We start from the raw sequence: 25,309 nt of genomic DNA on the forward strand, positions 1-25,309 counted from the left end.
TTTGGCAGAAAACCCAGATTCGTCATTTTGAAATTGTGACCACACACCTGTTCGATACGTGCTTTGAAAGTTAAGTGAGCAGAGCAGGCACGCGTGAGCACTAGGGGAGAGCGGGACCATCTGAAGAGGCCGAGTAAAGGAGGAGTTTTTACATCTCTACAAGAAACTTTAACATGTTTTTGAAGTCTCACCAACATGCAGTGGATATTAGAGACGGGTCAAGAGAAAGCAACCGTCACAAACATTGTAATTCGCGAGCAGCCTTCCCCAGCCGAGGTCACCCGCATTATAAACGGCAACGTTTCACCATTCAGCTGTGCTAATCCGTTTCACTACAAGTCACTTTTTACTTTGGGGGTTTTAGAGAGTCATACATTACTGCATTATACACACCATAAATTATATCACTGCTCTAGGGGTCTGTCCGTGGGACGCGCAACAATCTCATTTTAAACACACGATAAATTTTCACATATTAGTTGTACCCAGTACATCATTGTCAACCTCTTTGTCCCCATTAAACTTTCTTGTGTCTCAGGGTGTTACCAACCAAACAAAGAGCAGGGACACGGGTGAGTGTTGAAGTAGAAGGTTTTACTTTAGGACGTACATTGGATGAAGGGCCAAAAGCCCTTTAAAATGAATGGTAAACACAAGTTGCAAAAGTTTTTCCATTTGAATCTGGCTGAGCAACATCTGAGGACTAAGAACAGAGAAATAGGCCACCTGGAAGCCATGCTGGAACGCCGGTTTAACGAGGTCTTTACAGAGATGGCCAAAGACGCCAACACTCTTGAGAAACCGCAGAACATCAACCCCGTGCTGCAGAAATCCATGAGAAGCGGTTGTGGAGAGGAGGTGACCTCACAGGCCGACAGCAGGCTACAGCTAACCCCGTACAGTCTGCAGAAAGGCACAGCCCGCATGCAGCACTTTCTCAGCGATCGGCCGAGGACAGAATGTTTCCAGGAAGCTGAGCAATAAGACCTGCGCAAAAGGACATTTCTCTTGGATAGACAGCGATAGGGTAAAAATGTCATCTCAATATTTTTGGTTAGAATCACGATCCACAATATAGATCATGATTTATCTTTTGTTTGCTTACAAACCAACACACTGAAATGCATATAGTAATGACAATTGGCCATTCCAGTACTTATCCAGCAATTTTCTTGTAGTATTATAATAAAAAATTAAAGGTATTTAAACACAGTTTTCACAGAAAGTCACTTCCTTAATTCTGTAAAAATCTTGCAAATGTATTGGCTTCATAACAAAAGTCCATTGACAAACAATGTTTAACATATTTGCACATATTGTTCACAGAGACATTTTGTATTTATTTTGTCTTTTTCTTTGACTGACTCATTCAGTTCTATTCTTTCCATTTTGCTATTAACTGCAATTGTGGTCGCAGGGTCCCAAAGGGACACTAAACACAAAATGTTTGGCGTTTCATGTTATGGTAGAGATGACCGCGAACTTATTCGACAGCTTCTCGTGAATCGCAGGATGATAGCAATTGATCTTCAAAAGGAATGGGAAGCATTAAGTGCAGGTGTGAAGTGCACTGCTAGGACAGTTCATACCAGGCTCCAAGAAGCCGGACTGAAGTCCCACAAAGCATGGAAGAAATTAGAGAGACACAAGGAAGAGGCGGGCAGTAGTTCGCAGAAAATATATATTATTCACAGACACACACCAATCAAAATGAGAAATGAGTGAAGGAATAAAATTGTGCTGTGGTACCTATCATGTGACCCTGACTTCTGTTTACAGTATGTCGCATTATGGCTACAAATATTTATGATTTTTCAAGCTAAATCCACCTCTGATGAAAAATTGCATTGTTTTACTCTCTCACCCCCTCCAGAATTTTCCTGCCAGTATTGGCCTGATACCAACAGTAGGTATCGGATCGGCGCCATGTCTGCTTATAACCATCACTTTGTTCGCAGCAGTCAATAGTCGGAGGTAATACATCTATTCCGGAACAAGTCAACAACTAACAAAGTCATTAATTCCTTCTGAAGAGGATTTTCTCAGAAAAATCAAAAGCAAAGCATTTTTAAATGCCGTCATTATTATTATGAATGTCACACATTTGCTTGGCAGATGCTGGAAATTGAATCTTGGCAGGTTCTACACGAGATGTTTTTCAGATGTCTTTGGAGGTCAGGGTACCTGAACCCTCCCCCATATTTCTGTCTCTAAGAAGTGAGCGGCACTTGATCGCGAAGGTCAATTTCCAAGTCAAACTGCAATATATTATCATAACCTACTCTGACAACTCTATTGAGTCCGGTCCACATATTTGGCGAATAAACAGCGGAACTAATACTTTGCACCTGTTTTCTGTCGGCATCAACGCGATATCGAATATACAAACAGCAACAGCTGCAGGGCAACGAGAACCACGGAGCCGGGCCAGCAGAAAACGGCAGAGGGACTCTGGCACACACACGGCAGGGTCTCCCTTTGAAGAATCTCGCCTAGTTCAGGCTTCATACATCCGGTTAAGAAAACAAATCTGGATCCTGTGGCCGGTTGTTAAATGATCGACGTGAAAATTGTGCCGCACAGCAGATGCTGGTGAACTAATCCAAACTGGGAGCTTTGTTACTGAGGTCATCCATCATTCACCACCTTCCAGGAATTGAGAGATAAGAAATGCGGCATTTAATACACACACACAATTGTATGTGTGCATGTATGCATGTGAGGGTTTGCATAGATCACATTCGGGGACCAAAAACCTAACACTTCCTTACTTGTGGGGACACTTCTTCAGGTCCCCGTTCCCATTTGGATAACCTCAGTTCGATAAAAATCTGTGAATGCAATCATAAAAGTAAAAGTGCCGAAAGTCTTGTATTTTGTTTGGCTACTTATGGTTAAGGTTAGGGCTGGGTGGGGGTTAAGGGTGTCGTGACTGGGATCTGCTTAGCTAATTTTTAGGTAATGATATACTTTACATAGGATTTGACATGACTCCAGATTGATACCAGACATTACATTCAGGGTGCCCTGCGATGGGCTGGCCCCCCATCCTGGGTTGTTCCTTGCCTCATGCCCATTGCTTCCGGGATAGGCTCCGGACCCTCCGCGACCCAGTAGGATAAGCGGTTTGGAAAATGGATGGATGGATGGATGATAAGCAGGTAAAATACACAGAACATTTTTATACTCAATATCATTCTAGCTAAACTGATGTCCCCTTATCCTGATGCAAATATGGACGTCATCTCGGCTCTCACAATTACTATACTAAGTGTGCTGGGCAATAAGTCTCCAAACATCACATACAATTAGAAAGTAATGAATAATTGAAGTACAGTGATACAAACTGCCTGAGAAACAACAGCTGGCTTAAAGCAACATGCTAAATAGGGAAGTAAAGAGCAACAGTAACAAGATGGCAATTTCAAAAAGGTATTTGCAACTAGTTAACAGCTAATCAGGCTTCCGAAGTAAACTGAAATGTACGTTTATGAAATTTTATACGTTTCATAAGTTTCTCTCTTTCCTCAGTGGATACGGGCGAAACACAGTTTCCAAGAAGACTGTGCACTGTGAAAATACTTGGGAAAAAAACTCATTTCAAATCGGGAACACATACAGAGAATTGATAAAATTAAGAATATGAGCTCAGCGGGGGATAAAAACACACGGTAGGTACAGCAGACGGGTGTCAGTGTCCCAGCAAAACAAGGCTTAAAAAAAAATCCAATCAACAGAACAGATGCAGAGTCTCCACTGTTCAAGCTAAATTTCCTGCCTGTTAAAAGATGAAATGTACCTGTTTTTGTCAGGCGAGCGTGACGACAGACAAAACAAAGGAAGTAAGACAGTTTTCAAACAGAAAAACTGATAGCAAGAATTAAGGTACCCCATAAAGCCACGTGACAGCAGGAAAGTAAAAAATAATAAATGTGTATTTAACCGCAAACTTGCATTAAAGTAACACTTCACAACGCAAACATTTGCCGGACCGCGTGGCACCGGTTCAAGTGCACCCGCAGGAAGTGGGACTTGCAGGCCATTAGCAGCTGTCTGGGCCCAGCTGTGGCTACAAAACGGAAACGTTTGCAAAGAAAGACTTTAAGAGACGTTACAGCCAAGGACGGAGCTGCGGTCACACAGCCGGCATGTGGAGCCACAAAGACGCTGCGTGTTTCCCGTGCTGCGGAGAAAGCCAGAGGCCTCGCATCAATCAGCTCTCCAATTAGCCACACCAAGTCGCAGATCCCCGTGAACCCACATACATCACCCGCCGGATGTGTTCCAACCTTCACGTCTTCCCTGATGAGGAAAGTGTTAGGCAAGCATATCGCTACAAAGAACTTGTGACATTTTTGTGCCAGACTTAGTATTTTATGTCAAAACAAACAAAAGAATTGTAATTTGGTAAATCACTGCTTGTTTTCCTCTCATTCATACAAAGAGAGCTACAGGCTTTAAAAAAAACATTTTATCTATTATTCCATTTATGGAACTCAACGTCAAATCAGCCAGTTTGAGAAAAAAAATTCCCAAGTATCTCATACATATTCCCCGGGAAAAAAGCTACTCCTACACCAAACTTACAGAGCAGTCCTGGATATTAGGTGTGCATCTCTCATAGCCCATTAAAATTTATCAATTTCAAGCATTTTGCCAAACCAGCCTTTCGGGCAAACTTCCGACATTCATTCATAGCTCCTTCGATATGGAATGTACCGCTTCCAAAGTCTTTCGCTTGGGCTGATTTTTTCTGACGAATTGAAAAATGCATCAACTTTTATCTTATGTACTTTTCCCACCTACCCTGAATGTGGCTGAATATTAAAAACGACGCCCCCTTTCAGAGCTCCTCACTCAAACAGTATTCTAAACAAAGCACAGAGTTTTCTCTCCTGTCATTTATGACATACTAGGTCATGGTTATGCAGTAACCATACGCATCATTGTTACTGGAGTGTCAGAGTAATGCTTGGAAATGTGTTTGATTTTCATATTTGCCTAGATTCACGTCCTCATTTGACCATGCGGACATCATTTTCATATTTTTATCATTTATGCTTAAATATCTGAATATGATATGGGGGGGGGGGGGGGGATAATGTTGCCGCTAAGCTTCCTTCTGGAGTGACGATTTTTTTAAGAATGTGCTGTCATTCTCTCGTTGCCATGCAAATACAACCTAAACGCAGGTATTACACAGAGTTCAGTTTCAGAGTTTACACAGTTTCAGAATTGCCACAATGAACTAAACTCGCTCGGCAAAATACATAAAAGTCAACTGGCTTCACTCATCAAAAGACTAATCAGTATCCAAGGCTGGAGCGCCGGGTTCCATCATCAAAAAGGCAAATTAAAGGAAAACGTCGGCTTTTCTGCTAGATTAAAGGAGGTAATAAACTCGAAAATGACAAAGACGAACGCACTTTGAAAACATCCTTAGTGCCCATCTGATGCGGTCAAGCCGTGCGGCTGCCAAACACCACCAAATGCACTAAAGACTGGTGAAGATTACAGATCGATATCCTCACTTTACAAAGACACATGTTGGTCTCTCAGATTCTGAGCAGGACTTCAATGAGGCGCCGCGTACTTCAGAGAATGAAATGAGCTTTTCAGAAACCGTCCTGCCAAAAAAACCATCATACAGGAGTGCGTTACCTGTTAAGTTCAAATCCTAAATTTATGATACCGATAAAAGTTGTCTGAAAACATGCGAAATACTACACCTGTAGTCTGGAATCTGGGTGCAGACGGTAGACTGCCAGTTGGAACGGTGATTTCTCATATTAAAGATTATGCGGGTGGAAAATAAATGAGAATATAAATAGATGGAAAACTTGGGAAAGCATTCCTGAGGAGATGAAAGTTTAAAATATTTATGGATAATAAAACCATGTTTCAGGTTAAAACCACATGCTAATAGCTGACAGAAGGTTAGTCCACGCTTATAGGGAAAATCACATGAAACCGGTGAAATGGGGTCATGGCCTTAAGAGGACTGACCAGGAAGGATGTTATTCCCATTCTCCATTCATTCTGTCCTCCTTTTACCATAGTTACTTGATCTGCCTGGACCACTGTTACGCTAATTAATGAATAAAATCACCTGCTGGTAGCTGCCCATCTGATGATACACAAAACAGTAGATTGCTTTTGTCTGCCTTTCCTTTGGGGTAAATATGAAGCACACATTAGTATGTCAGACTGCCTTTGTGGCCAATGACGACATCGGGCATCTGCCTCTTTAATCCACTTCATTACTTAAAGGCTCACTGCAGAACAGATGGTAAAAAGAACTGAACTGAATGCAAACATTTAAATCTGAGTTTTAGTTTCTAAAGAACAGTAATTTTCTTAAATGAAACCACCGACGACAATCGACAGTTTTAAAGGTTGAATATAAACCTACTGATCCATAAGAAAATAATCTTTACGCAACTCCATTATAATTCTCAAGAAGTGATGTGGCTGGTGAACCCAGTTTGTACGGTTAGTGGTCACTAAATCACTGCCTTATCTATCAGGACGGGAAGTAATTAATAAACCAATGGGACGGCAGTCAGACTGAGCACTCAGACTGACAGCATAAAACAATCCCACCTACTAGAAAAACTGGAAGCATAATAGCGAACCATTAGCCCAAAGACCAAGCGTGACACAAGCTTAATTATAAGGGATTATGCACTCTTAATATCATTTACCGAGAACGTCCCAGAGAATTCTGAAATGTACCAATGCGCGTGGTAATACAGTGTGCTAAACCAAAAGCCTCAATTGCTGAAGATATCGAAACAGTCATCTGTCCTACAACAGCAGCCTTGAAAATCCATATTTAACGGTTATCACTGTTAATTACCGAGGGCACGGAGAAATGACCTGCGCCAAAGAGACTGCTTGTCTGAGAAGCGGGAGCTTCGGCACCACAGCACCCTCTAGTGGACACAGCTGCACCGATGCAAATCTCGATAGAAACGGATTTTCCCCTAAAAGCTCTTGCGATGTTAATTAAGATCAAAATCCTTAACGGATTTTTAGTTGAATTCTCATTACGGTACCGACTCTAAGCACTTAAAACGAGTAGTTTCAAAATCTTGTCAACTAATTGTCAAGAAATTGATAATTCCGTTCTGCCTGCGAGTTAAATAACTGATAAGAAAAACAAATCTATACATAGGGGAGCAATTAATCACAGGAAGGTCCCAGCGATTGGAGAAGGGTGTCTACGGGATGAGGTCGGAAACAAAGGAATGTGAAATTCCAGCACTTTCCATGGCCAGGAGGCTGGAGAGCACATCTCAAACAGTTCATCATTTCCACAGATAGCAACCTACACAGCTGTACATATCAACTTACAATTTTTATGGGGGGAAACAGCTGGATATTTCAGTGGAGTCATTTTAGGTGAATTTCAGGTCATTTCCCCAGCGATAGAAACCTCCAGTTACCTGACCGGCCATTAACATTCTCTATGTTGCCATCTGCTGAGATCGAACTTAACATTAATCTGTTTTCATTACCAAGAAACATTAACGAGCTTAATCTTGCTGTATATTAAACATTGGATAAATGGTCACCAATGTCAAAATAAGCTGACTGGAATTCTTTTCACCATTAACCTACATGAACTTCTCCATATATGAGGGATGAAAATATGAGCACAGGCCTCACGCTGCTCACTGCCCATCAATCTCTCACAGGACTCTGGGGCTGGAGGTGACGTTCACAACCAGTCCAATGTTTTTACAACTGTTGCTATTTGACGTAATTATTTCTTACGTAACTGTTTCACTTAAAATGTCAAAAATATATATTATTCAGAACATTCAATACCTAAACTATAAGCCACCTACGTTTCACAAAGGAACAGCAGCCAGAAGGGAATTTATAAAAGCACAATCTATTTTTCCACTATCATAAGCCCTCAGATTCAGTCATCCTGTGTAGAAGATGCTGGTGGTGTTTGACATGCAATAAGGTCAAACTGCACAACTGCCTCTATGTTCTCCTTTCGCAATGACAGGCTGTCCTCTGAAGCCTCCTGGCATTATCACAAACACCTCAACATGAGGAGCTTCTCACCCTTTATATTGGGTGTGTGTATGTATGTATATATATATTATATATACATACATACACACACCCTACATCTCCCTCCTGCTCTTACAGCTGAAGTCCATAAAATAATACATGAGGTCATACATTATAAAAAGAATTGCCTTCATCCGTCGCAGCATCCATCTGTAATTAAACACTGCAGTAATTCCTTTCAAAACAGAAGTTGTCCTTTCAAGCTTTCCCCTCCACCCTGGTAAAAACCCAAACAGAGAGCAGGTCCAGACAATGGACCAATCCCTCCTAATAGAGGGGCTGCTGCAGCGGACGCACCTGGAGATCAGCCAGGGATCTGAGCGCCAGTGGAAAAAAAATAACTTTCAGTCCTGGAAGGGCACAGAATCATTAAAAAGACGGGCAAAAACTAAAGTAGGACTGACTTCCATTAGTAACACCGGAAGACGCTGAAATTTCATCTATTGACGAAATGTTGAATAAGCGATTTAGAATATACTTGAAAAATAATTAAGTCGTCGTTTTTTTTTAAAGAAATATTAAACGTGAGAGATAAACAGAAAGACAAAAGAGCAAAACTCCAAACTGAAACGCTGCATAGTTCAAAGCCCAAAACAATGACAATGAGGTTTAGTTTTGGCAATAAGTGAATTGTCATTGAGGACTTAAGTAGCGGAATTCTGCAACATGCTGCAGGGTATATGGTTTGAAGACCTTACACTCATCATTAAAATTAAATTCACACATACATTTAACAGGTTAAAAAAACGCACAATTCTGCCCTAAAGGATACTTCAGCCTGATTATGCATAGCTGGTTATAACAACATTTAAACACACACATGCCTATGCCTATAGGTTCATATACGTGAAACAAAACACTGACTAGTGTATATTAAGTGATTAGACAAATAAAACATGTAGTTGGCGAAGGGCATGTTCACATCCACGATTACGCGGGGTAGCTGGTTTTAATTTAAATCAGATCAGAAAATAAAATAACACCGTTACTGAAGCCAGCGAGCTACCAGCTAACCCGATTAGTACAAGTGATTAACTGAAAAGTGCCTTTTAAAGTGCAAACGTTTGTCCTGATATTGCTGTTAATTTTGCTTGAACAGCAGTTACGCAGATATGCGCAACAGTCGGATTCTTTCTATTCAAAGAAAATAGACAGAAGATACACTTGACGATATGAATTACTCCCGTTTACAGATCATTATAATCAGCATTCTGTGCATAAAACAATACTCGAAGCACACCAGTGGAGCACACACAAATAATGAAAGCGTTGCCTTGAATGCCTTACTTTAATGCATCCCGACTCTAAAAAGAGTTCCTGCGTGAATCACAGCAGCTCAGTGCGACCCATCGACGTCTGCATATGCGCACAGAAAACAGGAAGTGAATACCGATGACATCAGTCGCAGACGCAATGCACTCTAGGTTGTGTAGTCCTATATAGGAATACTTTGCGTGACCGTGAGCAAGTAGAACCTAGATGATTTTCACAATTTGTCAAAGCTTGATTTTCTCCGATCGACTGATTCTTTAGACTCACATATTACTGTTCACTGACATCGCAAAACATTTAATTGATTACTCGTTAAATCCATAAGCCAGGTCCAATACGTTTTTTATTCGTATGTATACATCTTATATTAATATTTATATAACAAATGCACACACTATATGTGCGAGAGTTACGCTGCCTAAAGGCAAAAAACCATAACTGCGTATTTCATCAAAATCCCTTGCAGTCCTTTTGTTTCTTGTGTTGTATTTTTGTTTTTTAGTTCAATAACATTCAGTTATTCTAAGCCACAATGTCATCTGTTCATCATGCTCGTCTGTAACAATGGCAAGTTTATTTGTATAACACAATTTCATACACAAGGTCATTCCATGTTTTACATAGTTCAAAAGAGCATACATTAAAAGAAAGTACATAAAAAAAACATATATTAAAGCACAACTTGAATTAAAAGTGATATTAAAAAATGAATAAAATGAAACGTGAAAGTATGGCTCAGTAAAAAGTTTAGAAGAACTATGTTTCGCCTTACATAAGATTCTCTTGATTGTGGTATGTCAATTGAGGCGTATATATGCAGGAAGCACTTTTCTTTCGTCGCCTTACTGCCACCTACCGACATGGGTGAAAGGACTCGAATAAACTGGGAAATCTTGCGCAGTACGTATCAACTCACCAATGGGTCTAGAACTCCGATCAAACTGATATTATTATTATACGTAATTTAGAAGAGCTATCCCTTATTTACACGTTTATTCGCGCAGAGAGAACATTTGTGTGTCAAACGCCCCGTACTATCCGTTTCGTAACAAAGATTACATATTTGAACTATATTATATACAAATACATGTAATCTCACATGTCGGTAATATCGGTTAATTTTGTAGAAATTTTGTTTTAACTAGCAGAGCACGTCTCTGATATCATATCTGTGAATCCCGATGCTGTTACGGTGTGGCCCACAAATATAACATCCTATATACGCGATTAGATAAATTACACACAAACGTAAAGCCTTTTGTATTGAATTTTAAACTTCACTTAAAACAGTAACAAGCAGTTCAATTCAAAATATACGTATGTATATTATTAGCGTTATTAAATGAATCTATGCTCTTTATAATGACTAAGTAGAACACTAGGGCTCAGATGACGAGGTGGCCGAGTGGTTAAGGCGATGGACTGCTAATCCATTGTGCTCTGCACGCGTGGGTTCGAATCCCATCCTCGTCGGTTGGTTGTAGCTTTTCTGATTTAGTATGAAAATTGCTTTGTTTTATTTTCTGCTTAAGAAAATACGCCTTTAAATAACCAATTAATTAGGTACCTAGCTCACACATTTACCCGAATTAACGTAAAAGTAAAAAAAATAAAGGGTTCACAGAAATTACATTTCTACAAATTAAAAAAAAAAATCGTTAAACTAACATTTGCAAGAAACGCGGGGCACTTTTGCTATATTTATTAACAGCATTTAGAAAAAAAGTCAACTTTTTGAGAAATTTCTGCGTAACAACTCATTGGTATATCTAAAAACATAAAACATAATTATATACAAGTGACTGCTAATTTATTAAATGAGCACAAGATGTTTATCATCAAAGTAATGCCATTTTAAGAGGAAATTATTTCTACATCGACATATAAATACAAAGTATGGGACACACACCATCCATTCATCCATCTTCTAAAAATACTTTTCTGGATACAATGCCAGTCCATCGGAGCACTCTGTCACACTGAGGAGAAATCATAGTCATTTGGCCATAGGTTCTCTTGTTGTTAGCTTCTGAAAGACAATGTTTACTGTTTGTCTTCCTGGTACCCTCTGTTGCAAGACCCTTCTAGAATGTGATCTGTATTGACCACGGAGTGTAGATGGCAGGGCTCAACTGGAGAACCTGTTGTCCCATAGCAAGCGGTGGTCTGGGAAGAAAAATGCGTCTTCTCCTTATTCATGATGGATGAGCCTCCAGCAGTACTTTCACGTCTTGATAGCTGGAAATAAATCCCACAGACTTCAATCGAAAATGAAGCACTGAACTAAGGGATTGTTTATATGCAAACATGGATCACAGATTTATATAACAATATATATAATGTATATAGTGCATATTGAATATTGTCTACAGGGGTTACACATTTGAGTATCCCACAGATTTCTGCCAAGTGTGTTCTGCTTATGCCGAGTCTGTAGATGACATCTCAATGTCATCTACAACTCAACTTCACTGACTAAATTCTTTGGGCAATTTCATGGGGGAAGCCATGCTTGCAGTGTAGTCTTAGAACAATTGCTGGTGGTCCAGTCCCTGATTCTGCCCATCACAATAACATTTCACAGTTTCACAGATATTTTCCCACAATCTTCACGCACCTTTTCCTTCCATCGCTCATGTTCATCAGCTGCATACTGGTACTTGGCCTCATTAAGTCCAGCCAGACTGGCCAGTTTCCCCCCCACATAATCACAGGCTGACAAGAGAGGATGCAAATGAGAGTCGGGTATGTTTTTCAAAAATAAGAGCAACTGACAAAAGTGAGAGGAGTGTGAGGTACGCCGTAGATAATCGGGACTCACTCCGTAAGGATTTCCTACGAAACTGTCTCCAAAGCAAGCGGGAATATGCCCTCCATGACAGCTGAGCCTGAGTACATTATTCACAGTAATGTCAGAACAGATGTGACAAAGGAGGGTTGTAAATCACTTTGGATAGAAGCATTTGCCAAATGAATAAATGATCATATTCGCATTATTCATCATTATTGCATTGGCCCCTGTGACACTGTCAAGTTGCACCAAGGCATCAACACCTCCTCCTTTCCCCTATTTCACCAGTTTCAAAAATCCGGTCACACATATCGCAGCACTTAATCAGCAACAATTTAGTAACAATTAATTAGTTCATCCCAGATCCATCACAATATCTTATTGTAAATTTATGACTGAAAATAAATAAGTAAACCGAAGGAAACAGTAATTTTTAAAGATTACATTTAACATAACGCAATCAGACAATGCTGTGATACCAACCACATTATTCATTCGATGCAAACACATACAGACATACTCTCAGATTGTTCGCAGCGTTGCTGAAACCCATTTGGAATCTCCCAATGTTTAAACAAAGGATCTGAAGACTCAAACACGTTCCGGCACTTTATGGGGAAACGCCTGAAAGCTTCATGGCCCATGACTGCCATTCTCCTTTCAACAATGAGATCCCTTCAAGTCCTAATAGGACAGCTGAACTTTATTTGGGAGTAATCGGAATCGCTGTAAATGATAACACAAGAAGCCTGAACGCTGTAATTAAATCAAAAGGTGCTTCTGCAGTACAGTATTACTTCAAAGGTGTGCACACTTATGTAACCAGCTTATTGGACATTTTTAATTTTTCCCCCCATAACATATTTGTTTGTTTTTTAATTGAACTGTACAGGTTATTGGTCACATTAAAGGTGGGAAAAGTTTTGAAATCCTTTATTGTGGTCTCATTTTTTAACATCACAAAACCTGGTATGTTAACAGGGGTGTGTAGACTTTTTACAGTACTGTGCAAAAGTCTTAGGCAGCCAAAAAAAATGTTTAAATAACTCTCACGTTGGTGTAAAACTATGCTGTTACATAGTTTACACACTCTATACTTTGTACGGAGTTTAAATTCAGCATTGTTACTATGTATGAGTAGTTTACATTTATCGTTCCGTTCTTCACTCACGATCTCTTGGTGATGCTGCGTACTTATGCATGTTTATGAAAAGAACATGGCCTTGTGCTAATATCATTTCATTCAACAGCTTCAGGAAGGTGACAAATGACCAAATGACAACAATAAGGGTATAAAACTACACCAAGACCAGCCGGACACCTTGTGGACACAAGGAGGGGCTGAACACTTGCAAGACTCGCTCACCGTGTTGACTGGCTCGTCGAAGAGCTCCTCTTCATCACTGGACTCCTCCTCGAGGGTCTCACCACTGACAAAGTGGATGACCCTTTTCTGCCCGGGTGACGACGGAATGCTACCTGTCATCCCTTTGGTGAGACAGCCCTCACTCTGGGGGGGCGGGTTTAAATCCTGTACGACTATACTAGAAAACACTATGCAAATCGCTTATATGCAAACTCTCACAGTAGTGCAGTGGCAAATATTACACATTAATAAGACTGAATGTTAGATTTACTTCAACTTCAGTTCAAAATCTGGCCTTAAGTACTTAAAACATACTTCCATGATATCAATGTACAAATACGCTCAAATGTTTTATTTTATAATTATAGTCACAAACTGCACTTACACTTTGAAGTTCTTCATTCATCTTTCTCATTTAACTGTACCTCACTTTTCCATATCTGAATATTTCTGCTCCCTCTGCCTGAAACAACCGAACCGAAAGCTGTGACACTAATGCTTAACCCGGATCCTTAGATCCTTGACACGCCCTTGGAAACCTGACACTCATGTAGGGTGGAGACTGGTGTGTATGGCGTTAAATTAGTGCCAAAAGTCGCGCGCATAAACACCACGCGCGTGTATGCGCTCGCGAGCAGAAAATCCATGCTCTCTACGCGCTCGCGATTGCACAGCACTCACTCGCTCGGCGTTAAATTAGTGCCAAAAGTTGAACCACGCGCGTGTGTGCGCTCGAGTGCTGAAAACCCATCCCCTCTAAGCAGGGACGGATTACGTACCAGGCCAGCGGGGCCGCTGCCCAGGGGCCCTTGGGGTGCAAGGGGCCCGTGGGGCCCCTAGCCCAAAACAATTTGCAATGCTTATCAACTATGTATTTTCATTTATCTATTTTAGAGGGCCTACATTCTTTGATCCTCTGCCTACAAGGGCCCCTGACCCTATAGGGAGGGCGTTTGGCTGCCAAGGGCCCTTGAATTGTGGTGGTGCTGGTGGTGGTGGGGGGGGGGCCCTCGCGAACGTTTTGCCCAGGGGCCACACAACCCATAATCCGTCCCTGCCTCTAAGCGCTCGCGTTCGCTGGACCCTATCTATGCACTCGCCTCTGCACAGCACTCACTCGCTCGACAGGAAGAATTTTGACACTTTGGAGGCGGGAACAGTGGCTAATGGCTCCGCTTCTTTGTTTTTTTTAATATTGACTACGATTGGCTATTTGCTTTGGTAGAAGATGAAGATAATTGACCAATGGATGTGGGATTCACACTGTCATGATGTCGGAGCAAGTAAGTCTTACACTGAGTTCACATCTCTTAGAGATTCTGTTTTCATATTCACGTTAAGGATTGGAATCACGTGTGTCTTAATTAAAGCAGAGCTTGAAATTCAATGCGGTATAGCTGGTATCTCGTGCAATATTATATATACACGGTCTGCTGTCATAATTTGGGAATTTCCCGCTTCGTCTTACCGTATATAAAAGAATGGGCCAATGTACGGTAAATTGCATTGTGAATAACATTTCTTAATACAACATCACAAAGCCAATTTAATAAATTCAAATCCTGGGAAGAGAGCTCCTCAGATATTAGTTCTCGGGTTAGTATTAGCAGACTATAGGCGAAACCACCTTAAATGCTATCTGTTAATGTTTATTAAATTAGCATTAGAATGGAGAGGTTTTTAATATCTTTTGTCCTTGTAGCTGCTAAATACACTCATTATTAAAGCCATAAAGTTGTCTGCCTACTACATTGGAATCTCCACTGAGTAAGTCTTTTTGATGGATTTTATTTAACTTTATTTGACTCTGGTCCTTAGATCTAATGTCATACTTCTTCACTTATATTGTTTGTGAAAAGGTTTACCACGATCAGAGCAGCCACTACATCATCATACATGAACAAGCACCTCACAAAACAAAAACATTTCATTTTCATAATTAAAACTTTTGAATGGTAGGCCTAGTGTGTGGATCAGAGACAAGATCTTGACACCTCATTAACTATAATTTGTTCTGTGAACAGCTCAGATACCACCTTCTCGAAAGTGATCTGCATAAAATAGAAATGGGATTCAGCGCGACTCCACTAAATTTGGATTACCTGGAGTTCCTTTGTCATCAGGAGCTGTATCTTCTGCAGGCCCTGTCTAATCACATTGAAGTACCTCCTGCTATCACCCTGGCTTTGCAAGAGCTCTTTGACCTTGTGAGGGCACATCTGGAACGTCCAGCCCCATGTGTCACACAGGAAGTCACTGCCACCAATAGACGACCCAAGATTTTGATTGAAGAACAACGTTTGAAAGAAATGCTCCATACTCAACTTCCTGTGCCTTGCATAGCCACACTGATGGGTGTTTCAAGAAGAACAATCTTAAGAAGAATGAAAGAGTATGAGCTCTTTCATACTCTTTCAGCTGGTGGTGGGGCTTTGGAGAAGATTTCCGGCCGATCAACACTAGCAACTTATATCTATCTGTCATGGAGGTCTCGGGACTCACAGATATTCAGAGACATGTGGATAGTTTACCAGTGTTTTTCAGCAGGAAATAGTTATTACTACAAATTGTCACCCCCCCCCCACAGAAACTGGATCTGGCTATAGTGGGAAAATCTTTTTTTTTTGTGAGAACTTGAAAGCAAAGTAAACAAAACTTGGAAAAATATATATGCTCATGCACCAATTTTCTAATCTGGGGTCTAAAGTGGTCAGGCTTGCTAGTGTATTTGGTTATTTGTCTATCCTAGCCTTTTGCAGTGTATATTTCTTGTATATTTTGCATGTAAAAATGTTGTTTGTTATGTCAGTGCTTAATATTATCATGAAGTCTTCATGAACTTTGTTTTAACCCGACTTAATGGCTTTCTTCATCTTGGCCAGGGACTGCATTTGAAAAGTAGCCACTTGACTAAAATTGGCACATTTTCAGAAATGCCAGCAACAATACTGATAATGAACACCCCTCTAACTGACTTTCAGTTGGTTTAGAAAAAAGACTTTTAAGAGAAAAGAAAGCCTTCCTTTGGTTTTGCAGTTTTCTCTTTTTTGTTGGCTGTGCACAACATATCAGAAGAATACATTACAATTAAATTAGTTAAGAAATAACAGATACACTATTACAATATATACAATATTAAGGTGATAACAACAACCCTCACTGTCTCTAGGTGCTGGTTCAGACGGCATTCTGCAGCAGGGACACCACCCGTCGTGCAGCATCCTGCAAATCTCCCTATCACAACAGCCCACATAACAGAATAACATTAGTGTATGATTCAGTAGGGCTAGTCCAGGTCTGGAAAGTAGTTGGGCCAGATTTTCAAACCAAGACATTTAGCTGGGTCAGACATATTCAGCGGCCCAGTAAGCAGCAGGTAATGGCATTTTAAACAAACACAAATCAAGGTACATTATTTTAAAAAGCTACAACTGAACAGAATCTGACAGCAATATTTTTTTTTCACTTCTGAAATAAGAAAAATATTTTGGTCGTATCTGACCTAGACGCATCTCAAAGTGCATAAAAAGAAAAATAATGCCTATTAGATGCTAAACTGCCAGACATAAAGAAAAAGGGAAAAATCGTCTATAATCATCATCCGCTTATACTGTAGTGATCCATTTCACCCACACAGGCATGATCACCATAAGCGGTTTCCACATTATTGTCGAGGTAACTATTCACTTTACCTCTGCTTTCTCCGACATCTTCCTGATTCTGCCGCCAACAAGGGGCTCATAGGGTGGAGACTGAGGGTGTTAAGTGTTATGTAGTTTTGCCTGAAACGCAAAAATAAAACAAAGCAATTAAAGCCGATCAGTGGCTGAAATTCTGCTGTAGCGATTGAAGAACTTTTGTCGGAAGTTGGATTCGAACCCACGCCTTACTTGGGAGAACAGAATACCCCTTACTTCGAAAGGCCATTTTCGCTGCGCAGGAGGGTTGAGACCGCTCGGCCATGGGGCAGTTTCCAGTTGAACCCTAAGGAGTAGGTTAAGTCCATCCTTGGCTTCCAAGCTGACGTTTTTCTACATATGTGCTTGTGTATCATGGACAGTAAGAGGGGGCAGGCAAGGAGAGAATTTCTCTCTTTGGGGATCAATAGAGTGTTGTTATTATAACGTCTAAAACGTATGATGGTCTGTCGATAAATCAATAACAATATCAATGAAGTCAATGTTTAAAGAAATCAGAATTCAGGAAAAGCCAGGGGCCGGACCGAGTGTAGGGGGCGTGGCCAGAGACAGCCTGCCGACTGTTCCAAATCATGGGTGCATGTTACAAGTCCGGAACATATTTTAACTTAGTACTAACTTAGCATCATATTTGATCTGATTCGACTGAATATCCCAGGTTTCCATCTCTCATGCATCTGGTGTGACGTGTTTGTCAGACTCTCAGGCTGGCGCAAAGAAATCTTACGGGAATTGAACGTCTCACTCCGGTCAGCTGAGCAAAGTTGGTAACCTTGGTATTGTGTGTAGGAGATTCGGTATAACTATAATTTCGTTCTCCATTTACATGCCCGTAGTGTCTTTAAGTGTTATGTAGTTTTGCCTGAAACGCAAAAATAAAACAAAGCAATTAAAGCCGATCAGTGGCTCAAATTCTGCCGTAGCGATTGAAGAACTTTTGTCGGAAGTTGGATTCGAACACACGCCTTACTTGGGAGAACAGAATACCCCTTACTTCGAAAGGCCATTTTCGCTGCGCAGGAGGGTTGAGACCGCTCGGCCATGGGGCAGTTTCCAGTTGAACCTTAAGGAGTAGGTTAAGTCCAGCCTTGGCTTCCAAGCTGACGTTTTTCTACATATGTGCTTGTGTATCATGGACAGTAAGAGGGGGCAGGCAAGGAGAGAATTTCTCTCTTTGGGGATCAATAGAGTGTTGTTATTATAACGTCTAAAACGTATGATGGTCTGTCGATAAATCAATAACAATATCAATGAAGTCAATGTTTAAAGAAATCAGAATTCAGGAAAAGCCAGGGGCCGGACCGAGTGTAGGGGGCGTGGCCAGAGACAGCCTGCCGACTGTTCCAAATCATGGGTGCATGTTACAAGTCCGGAACATATTTTAACTTAGTACTAACTTAGCATCATATTTGATCTGATTCGACTGAATATCCCAGGTTTCCATCTCTCATGCATCTGGTGTGACGTGTTTGTCAGACTCTCAGGCTGGCGCAAAGAAATCTTACGGGAATTGAACGTCTCACTCCGGTCAGCTGAGCAAAGTTGGTAACCTTGGTATTGTGTGTAGGAGATTCGGTATAACTATAATTTCGTTCTCCATTTACATGCCCGTAGTGTCTTTAAGTGTTATGTAGTTTTGCCTGAAACGCAAAAATAAAACAAAGCAATTAAAGCCGATCAGTGGCTCAAATTCTGCCGTAGCGATTGAAGAACTTTTGTCGGAAGCTGGATTCGAACCCACGCCTTACTTGGGAGAACAGAATACCCCTTACTTCGAAAGGCCATTTTCGCTGCGCAGGAGGGTTGAGACCGCTCGGCCATGGGGCAGTTTCCAGTTGAACCCTAAGGAGTAGGTTAAGTCCAGCCTTGGCTTCCAAGCTGACGTTTTTCTACATATGTGCTTGTGTATCATGGACAGTAAGAGGGGGCAGGCAAGGAGAGAATTTCTCTCTTTGGGGATCAATAGAGTGTTGTTATTATAACGTCTAAAACGTATGATGGTCTGTCGATAAATCAAGAACAATATCAATGAAGTCAATGTTTATCTAAAGAAATCAGAATTCAGGAAAAGCCAGGGGCCGGACCGAGTGTAGGGGGCGTGGCCAGAGACAGCCTGCCGACTGTTCCAAATCATGGGTGCATGTTACAAGTCCGGAACATATTTTAACTTAGTACTAACTTAGCATCATATTTGATCTGATTCGACTGAATATCCCAGGTTTCCATCTCTCATGCATCTGGTGTGACGTGTTTGTCAGACTCTCAGGCTGGCGCAAAGAAATCTTACCGGAATTGAACGTCTCACTCCGGTCAGCTGAGCAAAGTTGGTAACCTTGGTATTGTGTGTAGGAGATTCGGTATAACTATAATTTCGTTCTCCATTTACATGCCGGAAGTGTCTTTAAGTGTTATGTAGTTTTGCCTGAAACGCAAAAATAAAACAAAGCAATTAAAGCCAAGCAGTTGCTCAAATTCTGCCGTAGCGATTGAAGAACTTTTGTCGGAAGTTGGATTCGAACCCACGCCTTACTTGGGAGAACAGAATACCCCTTACTTCGAAAAGCCATTTTCGCTGCGCAGGAGGGTTGAGACCGCTCGGCCATGGGGCAGTTTCCAGTTGAACCCTAAGGAGTAGGTTAAGTCCATCCTTGGCTTCCAAGCTGACGGTTTTCTACATATGTGCTTGTGTATCATGGACAGTAAGAGGGGGCAGGCAAGGAGAGAATTTCTCTCTTTGGGGATCAATAGAGTGTTGTTATTATAACGTCTAAAACGTATGATGGTCTGTCGATAAATCAATAACAATATCAATGAAGTCAATGTTTAAAGAAATCAGAATTCAGGAAAAGCCAGGGGCCGGACCGAGTGTAGGGGGCGTGGCCAGAGACAGCCTGCTGACTGTTCCAAATCATGGGTGCATGTTACAAGTCCGGAACATATTTTAACTTAGTACTAACTTAGCATCATATTTGATCTGATTCGACTGAATATCCCAGGTTTCCATCTCTCATGCATCTGGTGTGACGTGTTTGTCAGACTCTCAGGCTGGCGCAAAGAAATCTTACCGGAATTGAACGTCTCACTCCGGTCAGCTGAGCAAAGTTGGTAACCTTGGTATTGTGTGTAGGAGATTCGGTATAACTATAATTTCGTTCTCCATTTACATGCCGGAAGTGTCTTTAAGTGTTATGTAGTTTTGCCTGAAACGCAAAAATAAAACAAAGCAATTAAAGCCAAGCAGTTGCTCAAATTCTGCCGTAGCGATTGAAGAACTTTTGTCGGAAGTTGGATTCGAACCCACGCCTTACTTGGGAGAACAGAATACCCCTTACTTCGAAAGGCCATTTTCGCTGCGCAGGAGGGTTGAGACCGCTCGGCCATGGGGCAGTTTCCAGTTGAACCCTAAGGAGTAGGTTAAGTCCATCCTTGGCTTCCAAGCTGACGTTTTTCTACATATGTGCTTGTGTATCATGGACAGTAAGAGGGGGCAGGCAAGGAGAGAATTTCTCTCTTTGGGGATCAATAGAGTGTTGTTATTATAACGTCTAAAACGTATGATGGTCTGTCGATAAATCAAGAACAATATCAATGAAGTCAATGTTTATCTAAAGAAATCAGAATTCAGGAAAAGCCAGGGGCCGGACCGAGTGTAGGGGGCGTGGCCAGAGACAGCCTGCCGACTGTTCCAAATCATGGGTGCATGTTACAAGTCCGGAACATATTTTAACTTAGTACTAACTTAGCATCATATTTGATCTGATTCGACTGAATATCCCAGGTTTCCATCTCTCATGCATCTGGTGTGACGTGTTTGTCAGACTCTCAGGCTGGCGCAAAGAAATCTTACGGGAATTGAACGTCTCACTCCGGTCAGCTGAGCAAAGTTGGTAACCTTGGTATTGTGTGTAGGAGATTCGGTATAACTATAATTTCGTTCTCCATTTACATGCCCGTAGTGTCTTTAAGTGTTATGTAGTTTTGCCTGAAACGCAAAAATAAAACAAAGCAATTAAAGCCGATCAGTGGCTCAAATTCTGCCGTAGCGATTGAAGAACTTTTGTCGGAAGCTGGATTCGAACCCACGCCTTACTTGGGAGAACAGAATACCCCTTACTTCGAAAGGCCATTTTCGCTGCGCAGGAGGGTTGAGACCGCTCGGCCATGGGGCAGTTTCCAGTTGAACCCTAAGGAGTAGGTTAAGTCCATCCTTGGCTTCCAAGCTGACGTTTTTCTACATATGTGCTTGTGTATCATGGACAGTAAGAGGGGGCAGGCAAGGAGAGAATTTCTCTCTTTGGGGATCAATAGAGTGTTGTTATTATAACGTCTAAAACGTATGATGGTCTGTCGATAAATCAATAACAATATCAATGAAGTCAATGTTTAAAGAAATCAGAATTCAGGAAAAGCCAGGGGCCGGACCGAGTGTAGGGGGCGTGGCCAGAGACAGCCTGCTGACTGTTCCAAATCATGGGTGCATGTTACAAGTCCGGAACATATTTTAACTTAGTACTAACTTAGCATCATATTTGATCTGATTCGACTGAATATCCCAGGTTTCCATCTCTCATGCATCTGGTGTGACGTGTTTGTCAGACTCTCAGGCTGGCGCAAAGAAATCTTACCGGAATTGAACGTCTCACTCCGGTCAGCTGAGCAAAGTTGGTAACCTTGGTATTGTGTGTAGGAGATTCGGTATAACTATAATTTCGTTCTCCATTTACATGCCGGAAGTGTCTTTAAGTGTTATGTAGTTTTGCCTGAAACGCAAAAATAAAACAAAGCAATTAAAGCCAAGCAGTTGCTCAAATTCTGCCGTAGCGATTGAAGAACTTTTGTCGGAAGTTGGATTCGAACCCACGCCTTACTTGGGAGAACAGAATACCCCTTACTTCGAAAAGCCATTTTCGCTGCGCAGGAGGGTTGAGACCGCTCGGCCATGGGGCAGTTTCCAGTTGAACCCTAAGGAGTAGGTTAAGTCCATCCTTGGCTTCCAAGCTGACGGTTTTCTACATATGTGCTTGTGTATCATGGACAGTAAGAGGGGGCAGGCAAGGAGAGAATTTCTCTCTTTGGGGATCAATAGAGTGTTGTTATTATAACGTCTAAAACGTATGATGGTCTGTCGATAAATCAATAACAATATCAATGAAGTCAATGTTTAAAGAAATCAGAATTCAGGAAAAGCCAGGGGCCGGACCGAGTGTAGGGGGCGTGGCCAGAGACAGCCTGCTGACTGTTCCAAATCATGGGTGCATGTTACAAGTCCGGAACATATTTTAACTTAGTACTAACTTAGCATCATATTTGATCTGATTCGACTGAATATCCCAGGTTTCCATCTCTCATGCATCTGGTGTGACGTGTTTGTCAGACTCTCAGGCTGGCGCAAAGAAATCTTACCGGAATTGAACGTCTCACTCCGGTCAGCTGAGCAAAGTTGGTAACCTTGGTATTGTGTGTAGGAGATTCGGTATAACTATAATTTCGTTCTCCATTTACATGCCGGAAGTGTCTTTAAGTGTTATGTAGTTTTGCCTGAAACGCAAAAATAAAACAAAGCAATTAAAGCCAAGCAGTTGCTCAAATTCTGCCGTAGCGATTGAAGAACTTTTGTCGGAAGTTGGATTCGAACCCACGCCTTACTTGGGAGAACAGAATACCCCTTACTTCGAAAGGCCATTTTCGCTGCGCAGGAGGGTTGAGACCGCTCGGCCATGGGGCAGTTTCCAGTTGAACCCTAAGGAGTAGGTTAAGTCCATCCTTGGCTTCCAAGCTGACGGTTTTCTACATATGTGCTTGTGTATCATGGACAGTAAGAGGGGGCAGGCAAGGAGAGAATTTCTCTCTTTGGGGATCAATAGAGTGTTGTTATTATAACGTCTAAAACGTATGATGGTCTGTCGATAAATCAATAACAATATCAATGAAGTCAATGTTTAAAGAAATCAGAATTCAGGAAAAGCCAGGGGCCGGACCGAGTGTAGGGGGCGTGGCCAGAGACAGCCTGCTGACTGTTCCAAATCATGGATGCATGTTACAAGTCCGGAACATATTTTAACTTAGTACTAACTTAGCATCATATTTGATCTGATTCGACTGAATATCCCAGGTTTCCATCTCTCATGCATCTGGTGTGACGTGTTTGTCAGACTCTCAGGCTGGCGCAAAGAAATCTTACGGGAATTGAACGTCTCACTCCGGTCAGCTGAGCAAAGTTGGTAACCTTGGTATTGTGTGTAGGAGATTCGGTATAACTATAATTTCGTTCTCCATTTACATGCCGGAAGTGTCTTTAAGTGTTATGTAGTTTTGCCTGAAACGCAAAAATAAAACAAAGCAATTAAAGCCAAGCAGTTGCTCAAATTCTGCCGTAGCGATTGAAGAACTTTTGTCGGAAGTTGGATTCGAACCCACGCCTTACTTGGGAGAACAGAATACCCCTTACTTCGAAAGGCCATTTTCGCTGCGCAGGAGGGTTGAGACCGCTCGGCCATGGGGCAGTTTCCAGTTGAACCTTAAGGAGTAGGTTAAGTCCAGCCTTGGCTTCCAAGCTGACGTTTTTCTACATATGTGCTTGTGTATCATGGACAGTAAGAGGGGGCAGGCAAGGAGAGAATTTCTCTCTTTGGGGATCAATAGAGTGTTGTTATTATAACGTCTAAAACGTATGATGGTCTGTCGATAAATCAATAACAATATCAATGAAGTCAATGTTTAAAGAAATCAGAATTCAGGAAAAGCCAGGGGCCGGACCGAGTGTAGGGGGCGTGGCCAGAGACAGCCTGCCGACTGTTCCAAATCATGGGTGCATGTTACAAGTCCGGAACATATTTTAACTTAGTACTAACTTAGCATCATATTTGATCTGATTCGACTGAATATCCCAGGTTTCCATCTCTCATGCATCTGGTGTGACGTGTTTGTCAGACTCTCAGGCTGGCGCAAAGAAATCTTACGGGAATTGAACGTCTCACTCCGGTCAGCTGAGCAAAGTTGGTAACCTTGGTATTGTGTGTAGGAGATTCGGTATAACTATAATTTCGTTCTCCATTTACATGCCGGAAGTGTCTTTAAGTGTTATGTAGTTTTGCCTGAAACGCAAAAATAAAACAAAGCAATTAAAGCCAAGCAGTTGCTCAAATTCTGCCGTAGCGATTGAAGAACTTTTGTCGGAAGTTGGATTCGAACCCACGCCTTACTTGGGAGAACAGAATACCCCTTACTTCGAAAGGCCATTTTCGCTGCGCAGGAGGGTTGAGACCGCTCGGCCATGGGGCAGTTTCCAGTTGAACCCTAAGGAGTAGGTTAAGTCCATCCTTGGCTTCCAAGCTGACGGTTTTCTACATATGTGCTTGTGTATCATGGACAGTAAGAGGGGGCAGGCAAGGAGAGAATTTCTCTCTTTGGGGATCAATAGAGTGTTGTTATTATAACGTCTAAAACGTATGATGGTCTGTCGATAAATCAATAACAATATCAATGAAGTCAATGTTTAAAGAAATCAGAATTCAGGAAAAGCCAGGGGCCGGACCGAGTGTAGGGGGCGTGGCCAGAGACAGCCTGCTGACTGTTCCAAATCATGGGTGCATGTTACAAGTCCGGAACATATTTTAACTTAGTACTAACTTAGCATCATATTTGATCTGATTCGACTGAATATCCCAGGTTTCCATCTCTCATGCATCTGGTGTGACGTGTTTGTCAGACTCTCAGGCTGGCGCAAAGAAATCTTACGGGAATTGAACGTCTCACTCCGGTCAGCTGAGCAAAGTTGGTAACCTTGGTATTGTGTGTAGGAGATTCGGTATAACTATAATTTCGTTCTCCATTTACATGCCCGTAGTGTCTTTAAGTGTTATGTAGTTTTGCCTGAAACGCAAAAATAAAACAAAGCAATTAAAGCCGATCAGTGGCTGAAATTCTGCTGTAGCGATTGAAGAACTTTTGTCGGAAGTTGGATTCGAACCCACGCCTTACTTGGGAGAACAGAATACCCCTTACTTCGAAAGGCCATTTTCGCTGCGCAGGAGGGTTGAGACCGCTCGGCCATGGGGCAGTTTCCAGTTGAACCCTAAGGAGTAGGTTAAG

At 41.6% G+C, this 25,309-nt stretch overlaps 2 protein-coding genes and 1 non-coding gene across 4 annotated transcripts in view; 1 reads left to right on the forward strand and 2 right to left on the reverse strand.

The window, feature by feature from the left end:
* The window catches only part of disp1 (dispatched homolog 1 (Drosophila)), a 43,653-nt gene extending 34,165 nt beyond the window's left edge, over nt 1-9,488 (reverse strand). The window contains exon 1 of the mRNA XM_048985976.1: nt 9,379-9,488. The gene's annotated coding sequence lies outside the window, so the exon portion shown is untranslated. The remainder of the gene's footprint in view (nt 1-9,378) is intronic.
* A 359-nt stretch (nt 9,489-9,847) lies between these two features.
* Nucleotides 9,848-14,091, reverse strand: LOC125714910 (protein FAM177A1). Of its 2 annotated transcripts, none has more exons than XM_048985988.1 (5): nt 13,906-14,091; nt 13,521-13,664; nt 12,185-12,251; nt 11,981-12,078; nt 9,848-11,601 (listed from the first exon to the last, which is right to left on the reverse strand). In XM_048985988.1, exons 1-5 carry the CDS (start codon nt 13,933-13,935, stop codon nt 11,407-11,409), a joined length of 534 nt encoding a protein of 177 aa, XP_048841945.1. In that variant the 5' UTR covers nt 13,936-14,091; the 3' UTR covers nt 9,848-11,406. The 2 variants fall into 2 exon arrangements, with proteins under 2 accessions (XP_048841945.1, XP_048841946.1); XM_048985989.1 differs by having other exon boundaries at nt 9,849-11,601; nt 13,521-13,708; nt 13,906-14,076.
* trnas-gcu (transfer RNA serine (anticodon GCU)) lies at nt 10,755-10,836 on the forward strand. Its single transcript has one exon. It is a non-coding gene; the product is annotated as a tRNA-Ser (tRNA).
* Nucleotides 14,092-25,309: the final 11,218 nt, after the last annotated feature.

The sequence above is a fragment of the Brienomyrus brachyistius genome, chromosome 19 (assembly GCF_023856365.1).
Source record: "Brienomyrus brachyistius isolate T26 chromosome 19, BBRACH_0.4, whole genome shotgun sequence".
In the NCBI taxonomy this organism is placed as follows: domain Eukaryota; kingdom Metazoa; phylum Chordata; class Actinopteri; order Osteoglossiformes; family Mormyridae; genus Brienomyrus; species Brienomyrus brachyistius.